The sequence below is a fragment of the Oncorhynchus mykiss genome, chromosome 16 (genome assembly GCF_013265735.2).
Source record: "Oncorhynchus mykiss isolate Arlee chromosome 16, USDA_OmykA_1.1, whole genome shotgun sequence".
NCBI classification, from domain to species: Eukaryota; Metazoa; Chordata; class Actinopteri; order Salmoniformes; family Salmonidae; genus Oncorhynchus; species Oncorhynchus mykiss.
In genome coordinates this window covers 21,896,325-21,921,635 of record NC_048580.1, presented here as the reverse complement: position 1 = coordinate 21,921,635, position 25,311 = coordinate 21,896,325, and the positions used below count along the sequence as shown (strand labels likewise).

Here is a 25,311-nt window from a genome sequence, read left to right as displayed (position 1 = left end):
TTAATGATTTCCATATGGGTAACGTAAAGAGAGAGAGAGAGAGAGGGAGCGAGAGAGAGAAGGAGCGCGAGAGAGAGAGAGAGAGAGAGAGAGAGGGAGCGAGAGGGAGCAAGAGAGAGAGAGGGAGCGAGAGAGAGAGAGAGAGAGAGAGAGAGAGAGAGAGGGAGCGAGAGAGAGAGAGAGAGAGAGAGAGAGAGAGAGAGAGAGAGAGAGAAAGAGAGAGATAGAGAGAGAGAGAGAGAGAGAGAGAGAGAGAGAGAGGGAGCGAGAGAGAGAGAGAGAGGGAGCAAGAGAGAGAGAGAGAGAGAGGGAGCGAGAGAGAGAGAGAGAGAGAGAGAGAGAGGAGTGTGTGATGTGTTTGTTTCAGAATTTTCTCTCACCCTCTCTTTTCAGTCTTTTTGTTTACAGCCTACTTTAGGAGGTTACACATCATTACCCCTCACCAAACTCCTCTATTCTGAGACTCGTGTCACATGACTTCACATGACAGCTCCGCTTGGCCATGGAGAATGCTGCTTGTCTCCAGGCAACCGTGGCGAGGCAAGCCACATTATGGAGTGACTGCCCACCAAGACTGCCCACATGGCACATGCAGTGTGTGTGTGTGTGTGTGTGTGTGTGTGTGTGTGTGTGTGTGTGTGTGTGTGTGTGTGTGTGTGTGTGTGTGTGTGTGTGCGACACAGGAGGTTGGTGGCACCTTGATTGGAGAGAACGGGCTCATGGTAATGACCGGAGCGGAATCAGTGGAATGGTATCAAATACATCAAACACATGGTTTTCAGGAGTTGCCATTCCATTCCGGCCATTATTATGAGCCGTTCTCCCCTCAGCTGCCTCCACTGGCGTGCGAGATGTGAAATGCATGCAAGCGTACGTGAGTGTCCGTGCAGACTTGTGTGTGTGCATGTACAGTACGTGCACAAATGTGTGTGTGTGTGTGTGTAAAAGTCAGTCTTCTGGAGGAGGCATCCAAACATTAAAAGATACAGTATGAATCATCCCAGACTAACATCATAGAAGACCTACAGATCATTTAGTTAAGAGCAACGACAACGCCCCTTATCACAAAACTTTGCATAACACTAGCGAGGTCACAATTTCAAACTCCCAGCCTTACCTGCTCAATTCAAGCGATTACATGGCTTCATATAATAGTTTGGAATTACCTTTGAAATGCCGGGGACATTTAAACTCAAACCACCCAACCATAACCCAAAGAATCTGAGAACAACTGTTCAATAGACATCTAAGTGGCACATTCTCCAACGATTGTTTGGTCCGAGTTGGAAATGGAGGAATGTAGCGGTCACAACACACATGTTCAGCGAGCGAGAAAGCCTGTTGCTATGAAACCGCCCGAGCGCAATTCAAATGTATGAGCATGGTACTCTGTGGCAATGCCACCAGTCTTTTACCTAGGGGGGGGGGGAACTTAGGGGAACACATTGATGCCCACGCACTCATACTCACAAGGCCCTAATGTATCTTTTGAAAAAGAGAGATGAGAGAAAAAGAACCGACCGTTACATGTAAGCCAGTGGGGAGTTAGGTTGATGGGAACATGTGTGACAACATTCTACTATGCCATAGTCCTCAGCAGAGTTTCAATGCCGAGTAGCAACTTGACATTGAACAGGAGCTACAAATGTTCAACTGATGTCACAAAGCAAAAACCTACGAGATCCTGCTCGTTGTCTCTAAAATTGAATGCGACAACATCCCATTTTATGAACTTGATCTGATGATAGCAGCGGTGGCCATTTTGAATTCTCTCAACCATTTGAAATGCCTCCTTTCTCATCAACTGCCATTTGTTGCACGATCTATTTCACTGACGGAAAAGATTATCCACCCATCGAGCGTGTTTTTTTTTCTGTTGACATTTAGAAAGTTTACAGACAATTATACTGTCATGAGTTTCTTTTCATCTAACAGGTACTTTACTCGCATTAAAAATGGCTGGATGGAAACATGGTTTCTGAAATTGTGACAGAAATCAAGTTAATTCCCTTGAAGCAGAGAGAATGAGATGAATTGCTCTTCACTCACATCGGCATTGAAGGACATCTAATAATCATGCTTTGAGTGATCAAATCCATCGGTCTCCATGTAAACAGGTGAGAGACATTATAAAAGCTGCCATGGTTTTGTTTTGAAATCCGGGGAGAAAATAATTTGTGTGAAATGACATCGAACACGCGGGCGCAAATAACAGGCAATTAACTCAAATAGCTTATTGTCAATCAAAACAGTGACGCGCCGAACCTGCTGGCGACTGGCGAATTATCATAATAATTCACTTACTGTTATTTATAATCTGTATGAGATTAGGAGGGATTACTGGTCAGGTTAAAACCGAATTAGCGAATTAACATCTTTTCTCCAGAACCTGATTCAGAGCCAGGTCAGATTCCTCAAGGCGGCCAGGGGCCTTATTCACAAAGCGTCTCAGAGTAGGAGTGGTGATCTAGGATCAGTTTGGCCTTTTAGATCACAATGAATAAGATTATATGGACAGTGGGGACCTGATCCTAGATCAGCACTATTACTCTGAGAAGCTTTGTGTTAGAAAGCAACAGTAGGTGGTGATCTAGCAGTTTATCCAACTGGTTAAAGCAGGTATAAATGAAAAGGACTCTGAACACAAACGACTGAAGAATAAAACAGAGGAAGGGCAGGAGTGGGACAAGGAGAAATACATAAAAAAATGAAAGAAAGAGAGACTTACTTCTTTTGTTGGAACTCTTTCCTGTCTGCTGACCCCAGACTCTGTGAAAGAGAGAGAAAACAGAGAAACATTTGAGCACCATAGACCAGTCCTAAAAAGGATACCTACTGGGGTCAGCAGTCAAGATGGATTCCTCTGCAGATTTTCCCATTAGATTCAAAGAAACGTCCTCACTGCAAAACGCAAACTCCAACCAAGTGCAATTCTGTAATCCCAACCTGTGTCAATGAAGTGTAATTCGAAGACAGAGAATACAAACACACACAGATCACTGTGTAAATAGGTTTATATGGTTAACACCCTTGACAAGCCTTGTAGCTGAAACATTAGAACGAGTGACCTTTTGGTTAGCGGCCCAACGGTGTTAACCGCTAAGCTACCAGCCATCCCATATGTAAGCATGTCATTCAGGTAGTTTGGTTTGTTATTTTACTTCGAAATGCAGCTGGATTAAGTTACTAGGCATTTGTTTTCGAAAATGTCAAAGAGTCAAACAGATACATCATAGTCTTGACTTGATTTTCAAGTCCCTCAGTCGAGCACCGGATCCCCTTTTTGTTTTGTAAGATGAGTTGAAGCGCGTTTGGGTATACTTTTTCCAGATACGTCATAGTGTCGTGAACTTAAATAGACTAATGACTTCGAATGCGCCTCATTATGGGAAATACTACCAGGCCAGTGCAAGCTCATTCATGACAGGGTGATTGACAGACATTTGAGCAAATGGGGATGCAAATCACAACCTGTGTCGCTCCCGCCCTTTCTACGATGCGAAGATCCCGGAGGAGTGGCACTGGGTGCAAACGAAGCCTACAGCCAAGTTCATTAACCTGGAGCAAGAAGATGATGTCCCCAGATACTGATCCGAGGTCCCTTTTGTGTCCTGATCCTAGATCAATGTCTAGTGCAAATTGCACAGTAGAAGCCATAAGAGCTTCCAAATGTTCACTGACAGAGAAGCTACCACACTGACATGGGCTTTCAACAACAGTCCAAAAAGAGTCCTAATTCCCCTCACGTCGTTTAATCTCTCTCACAACAGGGGACATATAAAAACAACAACACACACACACACACACATACATACAAGCATACACACACACACATGGAAGCCCCCCTACTGTCCACAGCTCCAGGAGAGCTCTGGGAGACACAGGCAGAGGGAGGAAGACAGACACAGCTTGTCCATAACTAGCTCCAGGCTGAGACACTTTTAGAAGACACCAGCACAATCATCTTTTTGCATTTTGCACTTTGATTTTTTAAAAATTTATGCTGAGGTAAATCTGTCTTCACACCATAGGGGGTATCACCCCAGGCCTCTGCACCCCCAGAGGGGTAAGAGGAGCATCTGAACCCACACAATGGGTGGGATAAGCAGGCCCTGTCAATCACTGTTGTAATATAATTTATTAGACTGCAAGGGAATGCATTATGCAACAGATGGGTCTAATCCTGAATGCTGATTGGTTAAAACCTCATTCCAGCCAGTGTCTATTCCACAGGTTGCCACCAGCTATATCTATGACGTTAAAATGCCTATTTACTCTGTTCCATCTGTCTGCGCAATCCACTGTCTCATCAACCCAGCCAGGCAATTTATAAACTTGATCTCTACTATAAAAATCTTCTAGACGTTATCTCACATTTCTATTAGACTAACTTTTCGTTTTCAATAGCTGATAATTGTATAAACCTTGCTGTTTGTCTCTCCGACATTTGCAACATTGTTTCAATATTCAAATTCGATCTCCTGCTGTCCTATAGTAATGACCGAGTTGGGCTGAGACAGACAGGCAGGCAGCATTTCTCAGCCAGTCAAAATCATGATTCAGCTGCCATCATTTTTATAGATATATACAAACAAATGCCAATTGAAAAAAAGTCAAATGAAAGGCAGCTAATTTGCAGTCTTTCCAGCTTCAGTTTGAAGTGATTCTGTTACTGTAGCTGCGTCGTTGGCTAGCTCCTCTAAACAACAGTGCCCTGACGAGTGAGCACATTTTCTATGCCAGGCGAAATTGCGCCTCATTAGCTGATTGCTATGGATGTATCCAAATAAATGTCACTAGAAAACAGCTTAAACAAATGCAAATCCAGCTACTTGGCTGTTATTCAGGCTGCATTTTGACGTGATTGTAAGTTAGCCATTGTTGGCTAGCTAGCAAGCAAGGGATAAGAACATTGCCAACCAGTATGGCAATGGAACATTTAGAACGAACGACTGGGTCGCGTCCATAGATACAGAACAAAAAGACTGAACGACTGGGTCATGTCTCTAGCAACGCTAGATTTGTGTCGGGACTGTATCTTGTGGAAGGATGAAATAGTATGAATAAATTCATCAAAACAACGATTATGTAAATATGTCAATCATTTTTTGAATATGTAGGTAACCCGTTGTATAAAAGTGATAATGCTCTCGAAGACGGTGTTTGGAGGAGATATTAGCACGGTTTGCCGGGTCTAACAACACCCGTGACAATATATCCTCCAAACACCCGCTTCTCGGGCATTATAATTTAAATAGAATTCAATATAATGCAATATAATTATAATGCAATAGAAGCTCTTGGATGTGGGGAGACATTATCTTTCACTCTGCTGTTGGTACATTCGTTAGTGTTGATTGCAAATTATAGAGTTCTGTCAGTCAGTGTATGATAAATGTATGCTAAATAGTCAAACGCAATAGCACATTGTATATCTGTTTTGTGTGCTAAAGAGTGTGGGGTCAAAAAGTGTGATCCCTGTCTGACCGGGGAATGCCCCGCGCACGTGCGCGTGCATGCGTGTGTGTGTTCACACTTCTGAGTCGGCCACAGTGACATTTTGACCATTGAGAGACCATTCAGTCTTTTTATGGAGCTTTTCATCCCAGTGCCTACGCAGTAGGGAGAAGTCCCCCATGCAATCATGATGACCTTATCCACCCCCACCACCCCCTCACTCCTTGTCAGTACACCCAGCCAGGACATCTCTGCGGAGAGCAGGTGGAAACCCATGGTCCTGGAGAGCTAGTGGGGTTAAATGTAAATGTTTGTAAATTGTACTTATGAAATGTAAGTGTACTTGAAATATGTATACATGTATTTACCTCTACTATACATCGGAATGCAGAGGATTGGAGCATGGGCTTGCAACACCAGAGTTTCGTGTTCAATTCCCGCATTCACATACAGTGCCTTCAGAATGTATTCACACCTTTCCACATTTTGTTGTGTTACAAGGTGGGATTAACTGTCACGTTCTGACCATAGTTCTGTTGTTTGATTCTTTGTTTTAGTATGGTCAGGGCGTGAGTTGGGGTGGGCAGTCTATGTTTGTTTTTCTATGTTGGTTTTTGTGTTCGGCCTAGTGTGGTTCTCAATCAGAGGCAGGTGTCGTTAGTTGTCTCCGATTGAGAAACATACTTAGGTAGCCTGGGTTTCAATGTTGGTTTGTGGGTGTTTGTTTCCGTGTGAGTGTTTGTCGCCACACGGTACTGTTTCGGTTTTTGTAAATTCCCGTCATCGTTTTATTGTTTTGATTCCGTGTTCAGTGCTTTCTTTAATTAAAATCATCATGAACACTTGCTGCGCTTTGGTTCTCCTCTCTTTCTCCCGAAGACATCCGTTACATTAACATGGATTTAATTGTAATGTTTTCTCAACGACCTAAACAAAATACTCCGTAATGTCAAAGTGGAAGAAAAAAATTGAACATTTATTTTAAAAAATAAAATAAAAATAAAACACGAATATATCTTGATTACATAAGTATTCAACCCCCTTAGTCAATACATGTTAAAATCTCCTTTGGCAGGTAGCGGAGGCCGGCAGGTAGCCTAGCGGTTAAAGCATTGGGACAGTAACCAAAGGTTTACTTGTTTGAATCTCTGAGGTGGAAAACTCTGCCGTTCTACCCTTGAGCAAGGTAGTTATCCCCCACAACAACTGTTCTCCGGGTGCCGGTGATGTGGAAGTCGATTAAGGCAGCCTGATTTTGAGGGGTTTGGTTGAATGCAGAAGACATTTCAGTTGAATGCAGTCAGTTGTGCAACTGAATAGGTATCCCCTTTCCGTCTAAGAGCTTTGCAAACCTGGATTGTACAATATTTGCATATTATTCTTAAAATAATTACTCAAGCTCTCTGTTGGTTGTTGATTATTGCTAGACAGCCATTTTCAAGTCTTGATAATGATTTTCAAGACGATTTAAGTCAAATCTGTAAATAGCCCACATTCAATGTTGTCTTGGTAAGCAACTCCAGTGTATATTTGGCTTGTGTTTTAGGTTATTCTCCTGCTGCAAGTTCAATTTGTCTCCCAGTGACTGTTGGAAAGCAGGCTGAAACAGGTTTTCCTCTAGGATTTTGCCTGTGCTTAGCTCTATTCTGTTTATTTTTATCCTAAAAAACTGCCTAGTGCTTACTGATGACAAGCATACCCATACCATGATGCAGCCACCACCATGCTGGAAAAGTGTTGGATTTGCCCCAATCATAACACTTTATATTCAGCACATGAAGTTAATTTCTTTGCAACAGTTTTTGCAGTTTTACTTTAGTGCCTTATTGCAAACAGAATGTGTGTTTTGTAATATTTTTTGTTGTGAAGTAACTACAATGTTGTTGATCCATCCTCAGTTTTTATGTCACCATTGGCATCATGGTGATATCCCTGAACGGTGTCCTTCCTGTCCGGCAACTGAGTTAGGAAGGACACCTGTATCTTTGTAATTAATAACTTCACTAGTCAATGTCTGTATTTTTGTTGATTTTTTTTTTACCCATCTACCAATAGGTGCACTTCTTTGCGAGGCATTGGAAAACCTCCCTGGTCTTTGAGGTTGAATCTGTGTATGAAATTCACTGCTCGACTGCGGGACCTTACAGATAATTGTATGTGTGGTGTACAGAGTTGAGGTAGTCATTCAACAATCATGTAGTCATTCAGTGATTCAACAATCATCATTACTGCACACTTGTTAAGCACATTTTTACTCCTGAACTTATTTAGGCTTGCCATGACAAAGGGGTTGAATACTTATTGACTCAAGTCATTTCAGCGTTTCATTTTTATTAATACAAAAAAACATATATACTGTAAACATATTAATACACTTTGACATTATGGCGTATTGTGTGTAGGCCCGTAACACAGAATACATGTTTAAAAATCCATTTTAAATTCAAGCCGCAACAAAACAAAATGTGGGAAAAGTCGAGGGGTGTGAATACTCTCTGAAGGCACGACGCATACGTTTTAACAGTAAGTCACTTAAGGGTCTAAGATAAAAGTAGGTCAGTAAGATAAAAGCATCATCCCAACTTACTCCCGAGTGGTGCAGCTGTCTAAGGCACGGCACCGCAGTGCTAGAGGCGTCACTACAGACCCTGGTTCGATCCCGGACTGTATCACCCCCGGCCGTGATCGGGAGTCCCATAGGGCGGCGCAGAATTGTCCCAGCGTCGTCCGGGTTAGGGGAGGGTTTGGCCGGGGTATGCCACCATTGTAAATAAGAATTTGTTCTTAACTAACTTGCCTAGTTAAATAAAGGTTTAAAAAAATAATATATGCTAAAACCATCATGCTATACATCTATATTACAATGGCTCACATCAAATGGACAATAGCAACAGTGAGGACTACAAGTGTTCATTTCGGACGGTCCCTCCACAGTGCTTCACTCAGTGCCCTGACTGCCACCTCCGCACACGAGCTTCATTTCCTGCAGCCCTCTCTCCCTACAGCCAATTACACGGCTGAGAGTTGTGGCACTTAAAAACCCCAAAGGAGCCATGGCAAGCATCCATGCCGAGGGAACAAGAGTGTCTAACTGTCCATTTTACACAGGCACTCACACACACACACACCTCTATAGCTCTTTTAATGGATAGTTTGCCTGGAGAATTGACAGGTGTCAGCCTCTAAAATAGTACTTTAAGGTCGACATATGTCAGGTGTAGAACAGGTGGGGAAAGACACAGGAAAAACAATTGGGCTTTTAACAGTGGTAAAGGCATTTATGCAAACATTGGCCTGTAAGTGCACTATCAAAACAAGCATGTTCTTTTCAAAAAGGACAAAGACAAAGGGTAATTGATGAAAAATAGTGCAGTGTCTGTGTGTGTGTGTGTGTGTGTGTTTGTGTGTGTGTGTACTGACTCTGCTTGCTTGCATACCTGTGCACCAGGTGCTGTGAAATCCTGTCATGCCAACGCTAAACCACAACCTCCCTGAATTTGTCAAAAGAACCACACAAATACACACAGCTTCCCCATATCTTCTGCATACCTTCACATTGCAACCCGACTCTCGGCAGACACATACCTGTCGCGTCCAATGCCAGCCACAGTCAAATAATTCCTTCCCCCGCCACTCTTCACTTTGCTCTCCCTCCTCCCTCACTCCTTCTCTCGTTTGCTCTCTCCCAGCCTCAACCCTCACTCTCTTCTTCCAACGGCAGCTCTCTTCCACTTTGATGCAGTCAAATCACCGGCAGCGTTATTCACCTGTCCAACTCTTTCTCGCTTTCCCTCCCTCCTCTCTCCCTCTCTCTTCTCTCGTCTTCCCTCTCTACAGTCGGAGTGTGCTGTCACACCGAGGTGCCTGCTCAGAACGGTGGCTGCCACCGAGTGAGTTGTTGTACTTTAATTGTGGTTGCCAGGCGATAAGCTTCTCTCTAACTCTCTCACACACAGTGGAGGGGAGGACAGAGAGAGAGAGAAGGGAGAGAATGGGAGAGAATGGGAGAAGGGGGAGGGAGAGGGGTGGTGAATGCTAATGACTGTCACACCAGAGTCTGAAAAGGGGGAGATTGGAAAAGCTTATAGTGGATGTGGGGGGGGGGCAGGTTTGTGCTAAAGTAACAGGTGCGTTTTATCACATTTACTTTTACTTTGGGTTGAGGATTTTGACACAGGAAAACCTAAAATCATCATTCAGTTGAACATGGTAAATTAGTTTACCACAGTGTTGTGGTCAGGGCGGTTGCAGTGACCGTATTACCGGCACACCGACAGTCACGAGTCATGAAGGCAGTCAAATTCCACATGACCATTTTAGTCACGATAATTAGGCTTCTCCAAGCTCTGATGCTGCTGCTGGTCATTAGTAGCCTATCAAACTTGCTAACTGCCTGGTACACAGCACTCTATTGTCCCTCTAATCACTCTGACATCAATGCAAATGTATTTGAAAATCTAATCAAACACATGATCTCATGTTGCGCAACATCTCTATAGGCTATTTAATTAAAGAGAGAAAATAGAGTGATGGCCTCAAATAAAAAGAGGAGGATCCCATCAGCTTTTCTATAGGCTAGGCCTACTATATTTATTTCTCAACGTTCCTAATATTAAGCACATTGCTTATATTTACAACAGAAGTATAGCCTACCTGGCTGGCATGAAAATAAACCATGGGGGGGAAAAAGCGTCCTCCATTCGCTATTTAAAGTGCATAGATGACACGTACTGTATTTGTTCCTGCTGCCCCGGGTGATACAGATGCATGATAATGGTCCATTCTAAATTAAAACAAATGTCACACATATACACTACCGTTCAAAAATGTTGGGGTCACTTGGAAATGTCCTTGTTTTTGAAAGAAAAGCAAAATGTTCCATTCAAATAACACCAAATTGTTCAGAAATACAGTGTAACAGGTTAATGTTGTAAATGACTATTGTAGCTGGAAATGGCTGATTGTTAACGGAATATCTACATAGGCGTACAGAGGCCCATTATCAGCAACCATCACTCCTGTGTTCCAATGGCACGTTGTGTTAGCTAATCCAACTTTATCATTTTAAAAGGCTAATTGATCATTAGAAAACCCTTTTGAAATTATAACTGTTTTTCTGATTAAAGAAGCAATAAAACTGGCCTTCCTTAGACCAGTTGAGTATCTGGAGCATCAGCATTTGTGGGTTTGATTACAGGCTTAAAATGGCCAGAAACAAAGGATTTTCTTCTGAAACTCGTCAGTCTATTCCTGAGAAATGAAGGCGAGAAATGGCTAAGAATTGCTAAGAAACAGAACTTTTGAACAGTAGTGTATATTATTTAGTATATGTAAAGACTAGACTAAATCAAGGATAGTCTGATCAGTAACAACATTAGCCTATCACTATACTATATATTATCACTTATAATGCCCAGCATAAGAAACAATGCATTATTTTTCGCACACCTCATATAGCCTAGCCCAAAGTGGAAAATAACTGCTTAAAATTAAGCATATCAATTGCGGTCACTTTTCATAATGATCTTTTTCACTAATGGAACATTTGCGCTTATAGCCTACTACCATGTGCGCATTGCTGTGCTTATAATGTGAAGAAATAGTCTAATAGTTTATCAACATTTTAGGCTAAACATTCTGATCTGTTGTGTCAGCCACGTTGCATAAAAAAGGTTTTGATGTTAGTGGTTGTATTAATTTGGGATCTATTTATTTCACAGAATAGAATAGGTCAACTTTTGTACTATGGGGGATAGTAAATTGACATAGGCTAGTGCTTTTGCTGTTCGTTAGGTCTACTCATCTTCTTGGCTGACGAAAAGTAAATGTGGACAGTTCTTCCAATATCTTCAATATGCACCTCGGAATTGGATAAGGACGTGTGAAGTTGCATCCCCGATGTGTCTGTCTTCACCTGTAGCCTGTGAGAAAGACCCAATCACGTGACAGAGAGTCATGTGAGTGAGAGGCACTTCGGATTGTACAGCACACTCAGGGAGAAGGGCACAACGCAGCACTCCGGGCCGCAAAAGACATGGATTTTTTTAAGGGTGCATTACGGCCTGGGGATGCCGCCGTGAAATTTGACGCATTATCAAGTGCTTATCAAATTGTGAATGAGTGACTATTGGAGTGTGTACAGCCTGCACAAAAATAACAAAGCAGAGCTCATGCCTTTCAAGTGACTTTTTTTTCAAAATCATCATTAGTCTCATCATACAGCCTTACAGTGTATTAAAAATCCAAACATATAGCCCAACGTTTACAGAACAACTTAAAGTTACATTAATAACTCTAAATTCAGCATATAGGAGTACCTATTTCTTTCGTTAACCGCTCAACACAGAATAGTCGCATGTGCGCACTCCCTCAAACCGTTGAGAAAATATATTTCATTCAGCTTTGTTCAATTGTATTCTTCATACTATAAAATTATATAAAATAATGTCACGGAATTCTAAGCAAAACTTGTCTGCTAAACCAGCTAGTGAAGCCCACAGCCATTTGGCATAGCCACATAAGGACAACTCAGGGTATGCACTCACAAACTTCTACAGATGCACAATCGAGAGCATCCTGTCGGGCTGTATCACCGCCTGGCACGGCAACTGCTCCGCCCACAACCGTAAGGCTCTCCAGAGGGTAGTGAGGTCTGCACAACGCAACACCAGGGGCAAACTACCTGCCCTCCAGGACACCTACACCACACGATGTCACAGGAAGGCCATAAAGATCATCAAGGACAACAACCACCCGAGCCACTGCCTGTTCACCCCGCTATCATCCAGAAGGCGAGGTCAGTACAGGTGCATCAAAGCTGGGACCGAGAGACTGAAAAACAGCTTCTATCTCAAGGCCATCAGACTGTTAAACAGCCACCACTAACATTGAGTGGCTGCTGCCAACACACTGACTCAACTCCAGCCACTTTAATAATGGGAATTGATGGGAAATGATGTAAAATATATCACTAGCCACTTTAAACAATGCTACCTAATATAATGTTTACATACCCTACATTATTAATCTCATATGTATACGTATATACTGTACTCTATATCATCTACTGCATCTTTATGTAATACATGTATCACTAGCCACTTTAACTATGCCACTTTGTTTACATACTCATCTCATATGTATATACTGTACTCAATACCATCTACTGTATCTTGCCTATGCCGCTCTGTACCATCACTCATTCATATATCTTTATGTACACATTCTTTATCCCCTTACACTTGTGTCTATAAGGTAGTAGTTTTGGAATTGTTAGCTAGATTACTTGTTGGTTATTACTGCATTGTCGGAACTAGAAGCACAAGCATTTCGCTACACTCGCATTAACATCTGCTAACCATGTGTATGTGACAAATAACATTTGATTTGATTTGATTTATTTTCTTCAGATCATGCTTCTTTAAACCTGTCTAAAATAAATAATGGATTTATTATGAATGAATGAATATGAATGAATTAAAAATGGCTTGTAGGCTATTTGTGGAAGCCAGAAGATGCAAAATGTGTTTGTTAATTAACAGTTAATTACCATGAGACCGACAGTTGTGGTGAAAGAAATGTCACTGAGAAAAAAAATTAACATTTCCCCCAAAAGGGTTGTATTTTGTCCCATTTTTTATTAGATAACAGCGCACATTGTGCCACTGTTGAACTTTTATTCAGATTCAGACCAATTCAAGTGGCTTGGTTCTTGACTTGCCTGCACACGGTTTCCGTTGATAGCTGTTTGGGCCCTGTTTGTTAGGTAGCCTGGTTAACACTAGAACTGCCATAGGACTACAGCCACTGACGTTTGATTTAGTAAAACAATTTTAATAAATGTCCTCTGAAAATTGCAACGCCCTGCTCCTTCCCTGACTTTTCCTAAATATGTATATTTCACAGCTATTACTAACTTAAGGGGCCAAGATAAATGTGCTGAAGGGCATTGGTACCCAGGCGCTAATGTGAGCGCATCATTCAGTCTCGTTTAACCAGGCTCGATTTTGGGCCTTCTATCTCATTATAACCAGGAAGGAGATTTCAAACATCGCTTCCTCAATTAAACACGTGGGACCACATTTACTGTGACACTCGTCAACAGGAAATAAACGAGGCCAATTAGAGTGGAGTAACAAGTTGCTGCCACGAGCATTCATAACAACTCATGTCATTTATATTTAGGACCAATGAACTTATCTTGTCCATTTGTGTTAGTAAGCTAGATTCTAGATATATATAGAGAGAGCTGAACATAGATGAACATAGAGACGTGCACCTTGCATACCATTCAAGGTAAGTCGATAGCGTTGTAACGTTGACATAAAGAAAACAAACATAGGGTCAAATTTGGGATTATGACAACGTAGCGAGGGAATTCATTGTGGGGTACAGAACACTGTCAGTGGTCCCATCTATGTTCGTATTGTTGCTTGCAGGTTCTTTTCCCTGCATTGTCGGGGAAAGAACCCGCAAGCAAGCATTTAGTTGGACAATGTATACCATGCATATCCCATACAAAGTGGTCAGATGAAGCAAATGCTAAACTACAGGACTGTTTTGCTATCACAGACTGGAACATGTTCCGGGATTCTTCCGATGGCATTGAGGAGTACACCACATCAGTCACTGGCTTTATCAATAAGTGCATCGAGGATGTCTTCCCCACAGTGACTACATACCCCAACCAGAAGCCATGGATTACAGGCAACATTCGCACTGAGCTAAAGGGTAGAGCTGCCGCTTTCAAGGTGCAGGACTCTAACCCGGAAGCTTATAAGAAATCCTGCTATGCCCTGCGACGAACCATCAAACAGGCAAAATGTCAATACAGGGCTAAGATTGAATCATACTACACTGGCTCCGATGCTCGTCTTATGTGGCAGGGCTTGCAAACTATTACAGACTACAAAGGGAAGCACAGCCGCAAGCTTCCCAGTGACACAAGCCTACCAGACGAGATAAATTACTTCTATGCTCACTTCGAGGCAAGCATCAGCTGTTCCGGACAACTGTGTGATCACGCTCTCCGTAGCTGACCTTTAAACAGGTCAACATACACAAGGCTGCGGGGCCAGACGGATTACCAGGACGTGTGCTCTGGGCATGTGCTGACCAACTGGCAGGTGTCTTCACTAACATGTTCAACATGTCCCTGATTGAGTCTGTAATACCAACATGTTTAAAGCAGACCACCATAGTCCCTGTGCCCAAGAACACAAAGGCAACCTGCCTAAATGACTACAGACCCGTAGCACTCATGTCCGTAGCCATGAAGTGCTTTGAAAGGTTGGTAATGGCTAACATCAACACCATTATCCCAGAAACCCAAGACTCACTCTAATTTGCACACCGCCCAAACAGATCCCCAGATGATGCAATCTCTATTGCACAGTGTGGACACTGCCCTTTCCCACCTGGACAAAAGGAACACTTATGTGAGAATGCTATTCATTGACTACACCTCAGCGTTCAACACCATAGTACCCTCAAAGCTTATCACTAAGCTAAGGATCCTGGAACTAAACACCTCCCTTTGCAACTGGATCCCGGACTTCCTGAAGGGGCCCCCCAGGTGGTGAGGGTAGGTAGCAACACATCTGCCACGCTGATCATCAACACTGGAGCTCCACAGGGGTGCGTGCTCAGTCCCCTCCTGTACTCCCTGTTCACCCACGACTGCATGGCCAGGCACGACTCCAACACCATCATTAAGTTTACAGATGACACAACAGTGGTAGGCCTGATCACCGACAACGACGAGACAGAGACCTGGCCGGGTGGTGCCAGAATAACAACCTATCCCTCAACATAACCAAGACTAAGGAGATGATTGTGGACTACAGGAAAAGAAGGACCGAGCACGCCCCCATTCTCATCGATGAGGCTGTAGTGGAGCAGGTTGAGAGCTTCAAGTTCCTTGGTGTCCACATCAACAACAAACTAGAATGGTCCAAACACATCAAGACAGTCGTGAAGAGGTCACGACGTACGGCCTAGTACATTACATGGGGCTAAGCCACCTGCCATCCAGGACCTCTCCACCAGGCGGTGTCAGAGGGAGGCCCTAAAAATTGTCAAAGACCCCAGCCACCCCAGTCATAGAATGTTCTCTCTACTACCGCATGGCAAGCGGTACCGGAGTGCCAAGTCTAAGACAAAAAGGCTTCTCAACCATTTTTACCTCCAAGCGATAAGACTCCTGAACAGGTAATCAAATGGCTACCCGGACTATTCCCCCCCCCCCCCCCCCCCCAAACCCCTCTTTTTACGCTGCTGCTACTCTCTGTCCATCATATATGCATAGTCACTTTAAACATATCTACATGTACATACTACATCAATCAGCCTGACTAACCGGTGTCTGTATGTGGCCTCGCTACTTTTATAGCCTCACTACTGTATATAGCCTGTCTTTTTACTGTTTTTCTATTTCTTTACTTACCTATTTTTCACCTAACACCTTTTTTGCACTATTGGTTAGAGCCTGTATGTAAGCATTTCACACTTTGATTTGATTTGACATACAACTAATAAAACTTGAAACTATATTAGAATACCCTACATGTGAGCTGAGATCACAGAGGATTATACTGACTCTGTCACACCCTGATCTGTTTCACCTGTCCTTGTGATTGTCTCCATCCCCCTCCAGGTGTCGCCCATCTTTCCCATTATCCCCTGTGTATTTATACTTGTGTTCTCTGTTTGTTCATTTCCAGTTCATCTTGTTTGTCAAGTCAACCAGCATTTTTGTTCTCAGCTCCTGCTTTTCCCAGTCTCTCCCTTTTCTCGCCCTCCTGGTTTTGACCCTTGCCTGTACTGACTCTAAGCCCACCTGCCTGACCACTCTACCTGCCCCTGACCCTGAGTCTGCCTGCCGACCTGTACCTTTGCCCCACCTCTGGTTTACTGACCCCTGCCTGCCTTGACCTGTCTATTGCCTGCCCCTGTTGGAATATTAAACCATTGTTAATTTGACGTGTCTGCATCTGGGTCTTACCTTGATTCCTGATAGACTCGACTATATGGAGGCAAATTCTTTCCCTAGGAAACCCACAACAATGACTGGTGATCCCCACTAATGTATACATATTTATCCCACACACATTGCCATCTGGCATGGTTTTTCAATTCCAACTAAACTGAGCATTACCAAACTGAGCATTGACCATTCACAGAAAGTTTTTGAACCAATAAAAAATGGATGCTATTTGGATGAGAAAAGGACCACCACTTATTTGGAATAGACCCCCCCCCCCAGAAAACTGCTGATGCACAAACAAATTACGAAATTGCACGTTGTGTTGTCTACTATTTGAAATAGCAGTAAGACAAGACTTCCTAAAAAAAAGTAGGCTGCGGGTCCTAAACGGCCGCTTATGTCGCTTATGCCTACAAATGGCACTGTGTGTGTGTGTGTGAGAGTGAGTGCGTGAGTGGGAGAAGAGTGTGCGAGTGTGTGATGATCAAGTCTGACACCCTGCCAGCCCCAGAAAGATCAAGAAAGAGCAGCGAGAGAGAGGCTATGTAGCAGAACAGACGTTATCAGGCCTAGCCTATCACCACAGAGAGCATACACCGCACAAGTGACCCAAATTAGCCCACACTACTTTCTGCCCAATGCTAATTGCCGTGAGCGATGATGATGATGCATCAGAAGTAGTGGCAGCGAGCCGAGCGGAGCCCAGTGACTTCAGTCACACAGCAAAGAGTGACAGGACCTGAGGACTAAGACCAGCACCAGGGCTAAGGGGTTAAATGGTGTTATTCCAGGTTCAAGCCTGCAAACCTATCAGAACTCACTCATACAATCCATTGAATTGTATATTTATACTGTATAACGTTGTGTGTATAACTACAGTATTGGTGTTGTGTTCGTATTGTGTTATTTGTTTTGCTGACTTCTCTTAATGAATCCAAGTCTCCCCACACAAAAAAAAAGGGATTTATTCTGATTAGATCAGAATCAGACAACGGTGGTTTCAAAAGGTGTGACTCCCCAGCTGGTCACAGAAAGTCTTAGTAACACTGTCCGATAAAACTGACAAAGGAGAGGACATTGGGGGGGGGGGGGACAGAATGTCACATGGTGCAATATACACACACTGGGTAAGTCCCAACTTTTTCTATCTTCCTCCTCTCTTGTACCCTTCCGTTTTGACATTTGCAGACCCACAGTTGTGTTTGTCATTAGACGTATGAGAAAATCAACTCAGCGGCCTTGACACAGCTTCTTTTCATTGAACTGTATGCCCTCTGTGACTAGGTGCAAGTGTGCCTGACTATGTGCGAGTGTGTATGACTAGGTGGAGTGTGTGTGTGTGTGTGTGTGTGTATATTACTCATAGTCAGAGTAAATGTCAAGCATACCAGCATTCGAATGAAAAGGCATACCAAGGCCACCATCATTTGACTCCACTTTGAATACCCCTTTTCCTCCCTCCATCCTCACCTCCGCTTCTTCCCCTCATCACCGGATATGAAAACTGTAGCGGAAAAGACATCGAAGAGACACCAGGAAGACGGCAAAAATTGAAATCAACAATTCCGGGGAAGAAGAATACGTGTCGAGGAAGGATATGTGCCGTAAATCAGCCCACTGGGGTTGGCGTGCCAGGGACCTCGGAGAGAGAATGCCAGGAGAAGTAGTTCCCACTGGCATCACCAGGAAGATGACATCCTCTATCCACCAATCAATCAGTAGCTCCTGGCCATGTCCGGGAATCCCAGAGCTCCCAGCATGCTCTGCTGAGGCGCAGCGGCGTGAGGTAGCGGGGCGTCTAGCACACCTGTCAGTCAGTCAGCAGGTAGAAGGAGAATGCGGTGGTGGTTATCTAATAATTCACACACAGACACACATACACACTTTCAATTGGTTTCTTAGAAGCCTCTCCCTGGGTTACCAGTGGCCTTTCGGGAGCTGCCTTCCTAAGCACAGTCCCTTAGGAAGAGATTATGACAGACAGCCCCAGGACACTCTCTCACACCTAAGCCTCTAAATGTTAGGGGGGGGGGGGGGGGGGGGGGGGGGGGGGGGGTTGAACAGATCCCTGTTCCATTTCACAGACGGATAGGGGCCGCCTGTTCCCAGGTTTCTTTAGGCTGTTGGAACATAGCTTATCATATCGTTTTGACAATTCCCATAGCCATTGTCAGGCCAAACAACCAGGTTACGGTAAGGGTAGGATTGGCACCAACTGAACTGACGACACTAAACAGTTAGAGTAGCGAACTCCTGGTTTATGCAACAGTTTGGTTCGGTTGTGAATGCATGCAAATATCCAGAGCCAGTTGAATGTAGTATTTTGGGACTGGTCAACTGCAATACACTTCAACAGAGTATGAACTTGTTTCATTGTCACGTATACAGGACAGGTGCAGTGAAATGTGTTGTTTTACAGGGTCAGCCATAGTAGTACGGTGGCCCTGGAGCAAAATAGGCTGAAGTGCCTTGCTCAAGGGCAGCGACAGGTCTTCCACCTATTAGCGGTCTACAGCATATCTGTAGACTGTTGAGTTAACACTAGTTGAAGGGTTAGTTAAGGTGACGACGAGCTCGCTTGAGGTTTTTAACGGGTCTTAACTTTAGAGAGGGTGTGACTTTTGTGTTGATTAGGTCTCTCTTATGCCCTCTTGGTCCGCCCCCTCACACTTTGGGATACGTTACATGTACCACTCAATCTTTGGCTGTAGACAGTTAAACTGACGTGGACGGGCCACCTGCTCTGTGTTGTGTTAAGACAGACAGCACACGACGGCGATAAACAGCCGATAAACAAGTCAACTGGTGCCTCCCGAATAGATGTGCTGGCAGAGAGATGAAGAGAAAGAGAGAATAAAAGAAGAAAGAACATGAATTGAGAGACAAGCATAGAGAAAAACAGTTACTGTGAGTGTGGGTAAGAGAGAGAGAGAGAGAGAGAGAGAGAGAGAGAGAGAGAGAGAGAGAGAGAGAGAGAGAGAGACAGACAGACGGTTGGTGTGAAAGTGATTGCTGTAGGCTACAGTCAGTGTCGGGCTTTGGCAAAGCTGGTTCCTGATGCCGAGTAAATAAAGCCTGTTTGAATGTGAACTTGATGGACAGAGCGATAGATCAGGAAGTAGGGGGGGAGGCTATCCTCTCACACTGTGTGATCTGGACATTTGTTTGAGCATTTATCGGCTAACGGGTGAGCCGCTAGTAGAACCTCTGATTGTCAAGTGGCACCAAAAAAAAAAAAAACACGGCATCTTTTAATTGTATGTCTTTTCATGGCACTGTTACTTTTCCAAGATCACTCCTTTAAGACTTAATTGCCATTACAAATGCAAAAGCCACACAGATGATTTGCGTCTACGCGCATACACGTGTGTGTGTGTGTGTGTGTGTGTGTGTGTGTGTGTGTGTGTGCATTTGTGTGCAGTGTGTGGTGTGTGTGCGTGCATTTGTGTGCAGTGTGTGGTGTGTGTGTGAAGGGACCAGTGTCTGATTTAACGAGAGAGCGGCGGAATCTAAGGGGGGGGGCACATAAGAAGACGTGGCTTCTTGCGGGCAGAGTTTCTCTCTCTTTTAATCCTTTTTCCAACGCCACACTAGACAGGGAGAGTTAATAGGGCTTTAAACAGCCCTGAGCGAAACCTCTGAGACTGGGACACACTGCCCACCGTATCCTATCCCCCCCCCCCGCCCTGCCCTCTCACTAAAAGGAGGAAGTCCAGACAGACACTCAGTTCACAGTCAGGTAATATCGCATGATAGAGGGAAGGGTGGAGAAGGACAAAATGAGTTAGAAAGAGACAGAGGATGAGGCAAAGAGATAGTAGGATGGGCAGACGGACGGACAGATGGAAGTGTGTCTTCAACATCAAACGTGATCCAGTCGCAACGCTCAGTTCTGCAGACCTGTCTGTCTCGCTTTACTAGGTGTGTAGTGGTGGGTGGGTGTGTTGCCTTCTCTGTCTTCTTTCTTCTCTTTCTATCTGTACTCTCCCTACTCTCTTTTTAGCTCTTGTCTCTCTCTCTCTCTCTCTCTCTCTCTCTCTCTCGCTCTCTCTCTACAATGTCATTATTTGGATAGGATTCCCCCTCCCAAGTTTTGCGGTTTGGGGTGAAAGGGGCCAGAATATGAAACATAAATCAACACTCAGAAGGGGGGGACGCAAATATTACCCATAAATCAGTTTGGCGGAGCCACCTACAATCATACTAATAGGGCTGGAAGACGTGCTGTCATCCAAACCATGATGTCACCCCCGCACGAGGCCTTGCGAGTGTGTGTGTGTGTGTGTGTGTGCGGTGGTGGGTCTCTACGTACGTGTCTGTGTATGTGTGTGTCTCTGTCTGTCTATACGGGGTTGTGTCGGTTACTGTGATTAAGGGTGGTCTCTATGTGTGTGTCTGTGTGGACGTGGAGGAGTGTCTGAGTGTGTGGGTTTGTGTGTGTATAACTGGGGTCTGTATGTCTACGTGTGCGCATGAATGTGTGCACGTGTGTGTGTGTGTGTGTGTGTGTGTGTGCGTGTGTACTCTGTGGTTTGTACTGGCTTACAACGAGTGTGGCATTCCATCGAGAAAATCTAAACAAGTCGAGTGGTTTCAGTCTGTGTGACTCGTTTTTCCCACAATGACATTCTTGGACAATGGAAATGATTGAAGGGACATGAAAGGTGACACTCATTGCCAATTACATCTTTGAATAGGGACGAATTGAGAAATAATGATATTTTACAACGTTAAATATGGTTTGTGGGAACAATTAGATCAATCATCACATAATCGTTCTCTTTTGTTTTTGTTTCCAACACTAACATATTTAGAAACATGTTTACCTGACATTAATAGTTCGCTACGATATTCTAATAAAATCAGACGTTGTTTTACTTAAAGTATTGTTGCTTGGCATTAACATCAAATCAAATCGTATTTGTCACATGCTCCGAATACAACAGGTGTTGACTTTACCGTGAAATGCTTACTTACGAGTGCTTTTCGCAACAGTTAAAAAGTATAAAACATTTGCAAAAAACTGTAATAGGAAATAGTAACACATTAAAACAACAAAAACGAGACGATATACAAGGACTATCAGTAGCGAGTCAATGTCCAGGGGTACGAGGTAGTTCAGTTCATTTAGGTCATATGTATGTACAGTACATATAAGTGACTAGGCAATCAGGATAGATAATAAACACAATAGCAGCAGCGTATATGAAGAGTGTGAAAGTGTGTATGTGTGTGTGTGTGTGTGTGTGTGTGTGTGTATGTGTGAGTTTGTGTGTTTGTGTGGTCAATATGCATGTTTGTATGTGTGTGCATATGTGTGTGTGAATATGTAGTGTGTGTGTGTGTGTGTGTGTGTGTGTGTGTGTGTGTGTGTGTGTGTGTGTGTGTGTGTGTGTTTGTGTGGTCAATATGTATGTTTGTATGTGTGTGCATATGTGTGTGTGCATATGTAGTGTGTGTGTGTGTGTGTGTGTGTGTGTGTGTGTGTGTATGTGGGTGTTGGAGTGTCAGTGTACTATGTGTGAGTGTTTGGGTAGAGTCCAGTGAGAGTGCATAGAGCCGGCGCAAGAGAGTCAGTGCAAATAAACAAGGGGTCAATGTAAATAGTCCTGGTAGCCATTTGATTAACTGTTCAGCAGTTTTATGCCTTGGGGGTAAAAGCTGTTCAGGAGCCTTTTGGTCCCAGACTTGGCGCTCCAGTACCACTTTCCGTGCGGTAGCAGGGAGAACAGTCTATGACTTGGATGGCTGGATTCTTTGACAATGTTTAGGGCCTTCCTCTGACACCGCCTGGTATAGAGGTCCTGGATGGCGGGAACTCCAGTGATGTACTGGGTCGTGCGCACTACCCTCTGTAGCGCATTACGGTCAGATGCCAAGCCATTGCCATACCAAGCGGTGATGCAGCCAGTCAAGATGCTCTCAAAGGCGCAGCTGTATAACTTTTTGAGGTTCTGAGGGCCCATAGTCAGCCTCCTGAGGTGGAAGAAAAGTTGTCATGCCCTCTTCACGACTGTGTTGATGTGTTTGAACCATGACAGGTCCTTAGTGATGTGGACAACGAGGAACTTAAAGCTCTTGACCCGCTCCACTACAGCCCTGTCGATTTGAATGGGGGAGTGCTCGGCCCTCCGTTTCCTGTAATCCACAATCAGCTCCTTTGTCTTGCTGATGTTGAGGGAGTGGTGTCCTGGCACCATATTGCCAGGTCTCTGACCTCCTACCTATAGGCTGTCTCATTGTCTTCGGTGATCAGGCCTACCATCGTTGTGTCGTCGGCAAACTTAATGTTGTGCGTGGCGGCACAGTCACGGGTGAACATGGAGTACAGTAGGGGACAAATCACGCACTCCTGAGTGGCCACCGTGTTGAGGGTTAGCATGGCAGATGTGTTGTTGCCTACCCTCACAGCCTGGGGGTGGCCCATCAGTCGAGGATCCAGTTGTAGAGGGTGGTGTTCAGCCCCAGGGTCCTTAGATTAGTGGAGGCTCTATGATGTTGAATGCTGAGCTCTAGTCAACGAACAGCATTCTCACATAGGTGTTATTTTTGTCCAGGTGGGAAAGGGCAGTGTGGAGTGCAATAGAGATTGTATAATCTGTGGGGCTGTATGTGAATTGGAGTGGGTCCAGGGTGTCTGGGATGATGGTGTTGATGTGAGCCATGACCAGCCTTTCCAAGCATTTCATGACTACAGATGTGAGTGCTTTGGGATGAAAGTCATTTAGACAGGTTAACTTGGGCACAGGGACTACGGTGGTCTGCTTGACCACCAACATGTAGGCATTGCAGACTGGGTCAGGGATATGTAGAAAACCTAATTGAAGACACTTGCCAGCTGGTCAGCGCATGCTCTGAGTACGTGTCCTGGTAATCAGTCTCACCCTTCGGCCTCGTGAATGTTAACCTGTTTAAAGGTCTTACTCACATCAGCTACGGAGAGAGTGATCATACAGAACAGCTGGTGCTCTCCTGCATGATTCTGTGTTGCTACCCTGCAACATCCGACGAGTGTCAGAGCCGGTGTAGTAGGGTTTGATCTTAGTCCTTTATTGTCACTTTGCCCGTTTGATGGTTTTATCGGAGGGCATAGCAGGATGTCTTCTAAGTGTCCGGTTTAGTGTCCTGCTCCTTGAAAGTGGCAGCTCTAGCCTTTAGCTCAGTTGGGATATGTATGGCTTCTGGTTGGGATATGTATGTACGATTACTGTGGTGACGACGTTGTCGATGCACTTATTAATGAAGCCATCGGATGAATCCGGGTCATCTGATCACTTCCTTATTGAGCGTGTCACTGGTACTTCCTGTTTCAGTTTTTGCTTGTAAGCAGGAATCAGGAGAATAGAGTTATGGTCAGATTTGCCAAATGGAGGGTGGGGGAGAGCTTTGTATGCATCTCTGTGTGGAGTAAAGGTGATATAGACTGTTTTTTGCAACTAGTTGCACGTGACATGCTGGTAGAAATGAGGTAAGATGGATTTCAGTTTTCCTGCATTAAAATCGCCAGTCACTAATAGCGCCTCATCTGGGCGTTTGCTTACGGCCCTATACAGCTTGTTGAGTGTGGTCTTTGTGCCAGTATCAGTTTGTGGTGGTAAGTAGACAGCTACAAAATATAGATGAAAACTCTCTCAGTATATAGTATAGTCTACAGCTTATCATGAGGTATTCTAACTCATGCGAGCAGAACCTCGAGACCTCAATATTAGAGATTGATAACAAAGAGACATACAACTTCCCCTTTGAGTTTACCCAATGCTGCCATTCTGTCCTGGCAATGTATAGAACAAACAGCCAGATTTACATTTTCCATGCAATTGTTCAGCCACGACCCTCTGAGAAACATAGAATATTGAAGTTCCTCAGATCACGTTGATAGGATAGTCTCGAACGGAGCTCGTCCAGTTTATTCTCCAGTGATTGGACGTTCGCCAATAGAACGGATGGTAGATGCAATTCCGGAGAGTAGATGCGGATACGGATCTCTACATGCAATAGATGACAGTTAATTAACTTGCTTATTTCCTATTGTTAGGGCCCTAAGTTTTAAAGGAATCACCCTTATCAATAGATAACAGTCTACGGATCTCTAATAACCGAGCTAGAGCACATGATTAGGACGCCATGCAGCGGCTGAAATTTTCCAGACCAAAGACCAGTGATTCCTCTCTTCTTCTCCTAGGCTTCTCTCTCTCCCTCTCCCTTTCCCTCTCCCTCTCCCTCTCCCTTTCTATTGACATCAGCGGCTCATCACTCACAAATGAGTCAATAAGCTCACTTGGTGACACTGACCTGGCCACTGATGCCCCACCGGTGTGTGTGTGTGTGTATGCGCTCTTACGCGCCTGTCTGTGGTGGTCTCACCCTCACACTTCAGAAATAGCCCCATCTCATCTCATCCCTGACCTAAGACACTGAGACAGGATGTAGGAGCTGAATGGAGTATATCCTCATCTGACTCATTGAGGAAAACACTGGCGGCTGTCCTACAGTAAGTACAGCGTAACGTCATATCACCTGTTGAGAGGCCGTCCCAGTTCCTCTCTATGGCTGGTCCTTGATATGCGCTTCTGCTTTGACCATTTCTCCTATTTGTTTTGAAACGCTACGGTAGGATAAAGACATTAGAATGAAGCCTTTGAAATTCATTCGGTCTCATCATCTCATAAGGTGTATCCGCTGACATGAACACACACACACAGACGCGGATGCATGCACACACACACAGTGCATGCGAGAAGCAAACAGATAAATCACACACACTCACTCTCTCGCTCTCTCTCGCTCGCTACCTTCACAAGTCAATGGCAGAGCTGTCAAATATTTCCCCTCATTAGTTTTACATTTGCCATCCAGACATTACCGTGGGT

General features: G+C 44.2%; 1 protein-coding gene across 5 annotated transcripts in view; it reads right to left on the bottom strand.

Annotated features, from left to right (window-relative positions):
- LOC110491629 (ankyrin repeat and fibronectin type-III domain-containing protein 1) overlaps positions 1-25,311 on the bottom strand; it is a 273,553-nt gene that overhangs the window by 79,534 nt on the left and 168,708 nt on the right. For 4 of the 5 annotated variants that reach the window (XM_036946495.1, XM_036946493.1, XM_036946492.1 and 1 more), the window contains one exon: positions 2,729-2,769. In XM_036946495.1, coding sequence (XP_036802390.1) covers positions 2,729-2,769 — 41 coding nt within the window. Of the gene's footprint in view, positions 1-2,728; positions 2,770-9,042; positions 9,274-25,311 lie in introns of those variants that run through there. The other variant, XM_036946496.1, reaches the window with a different exon arrangement.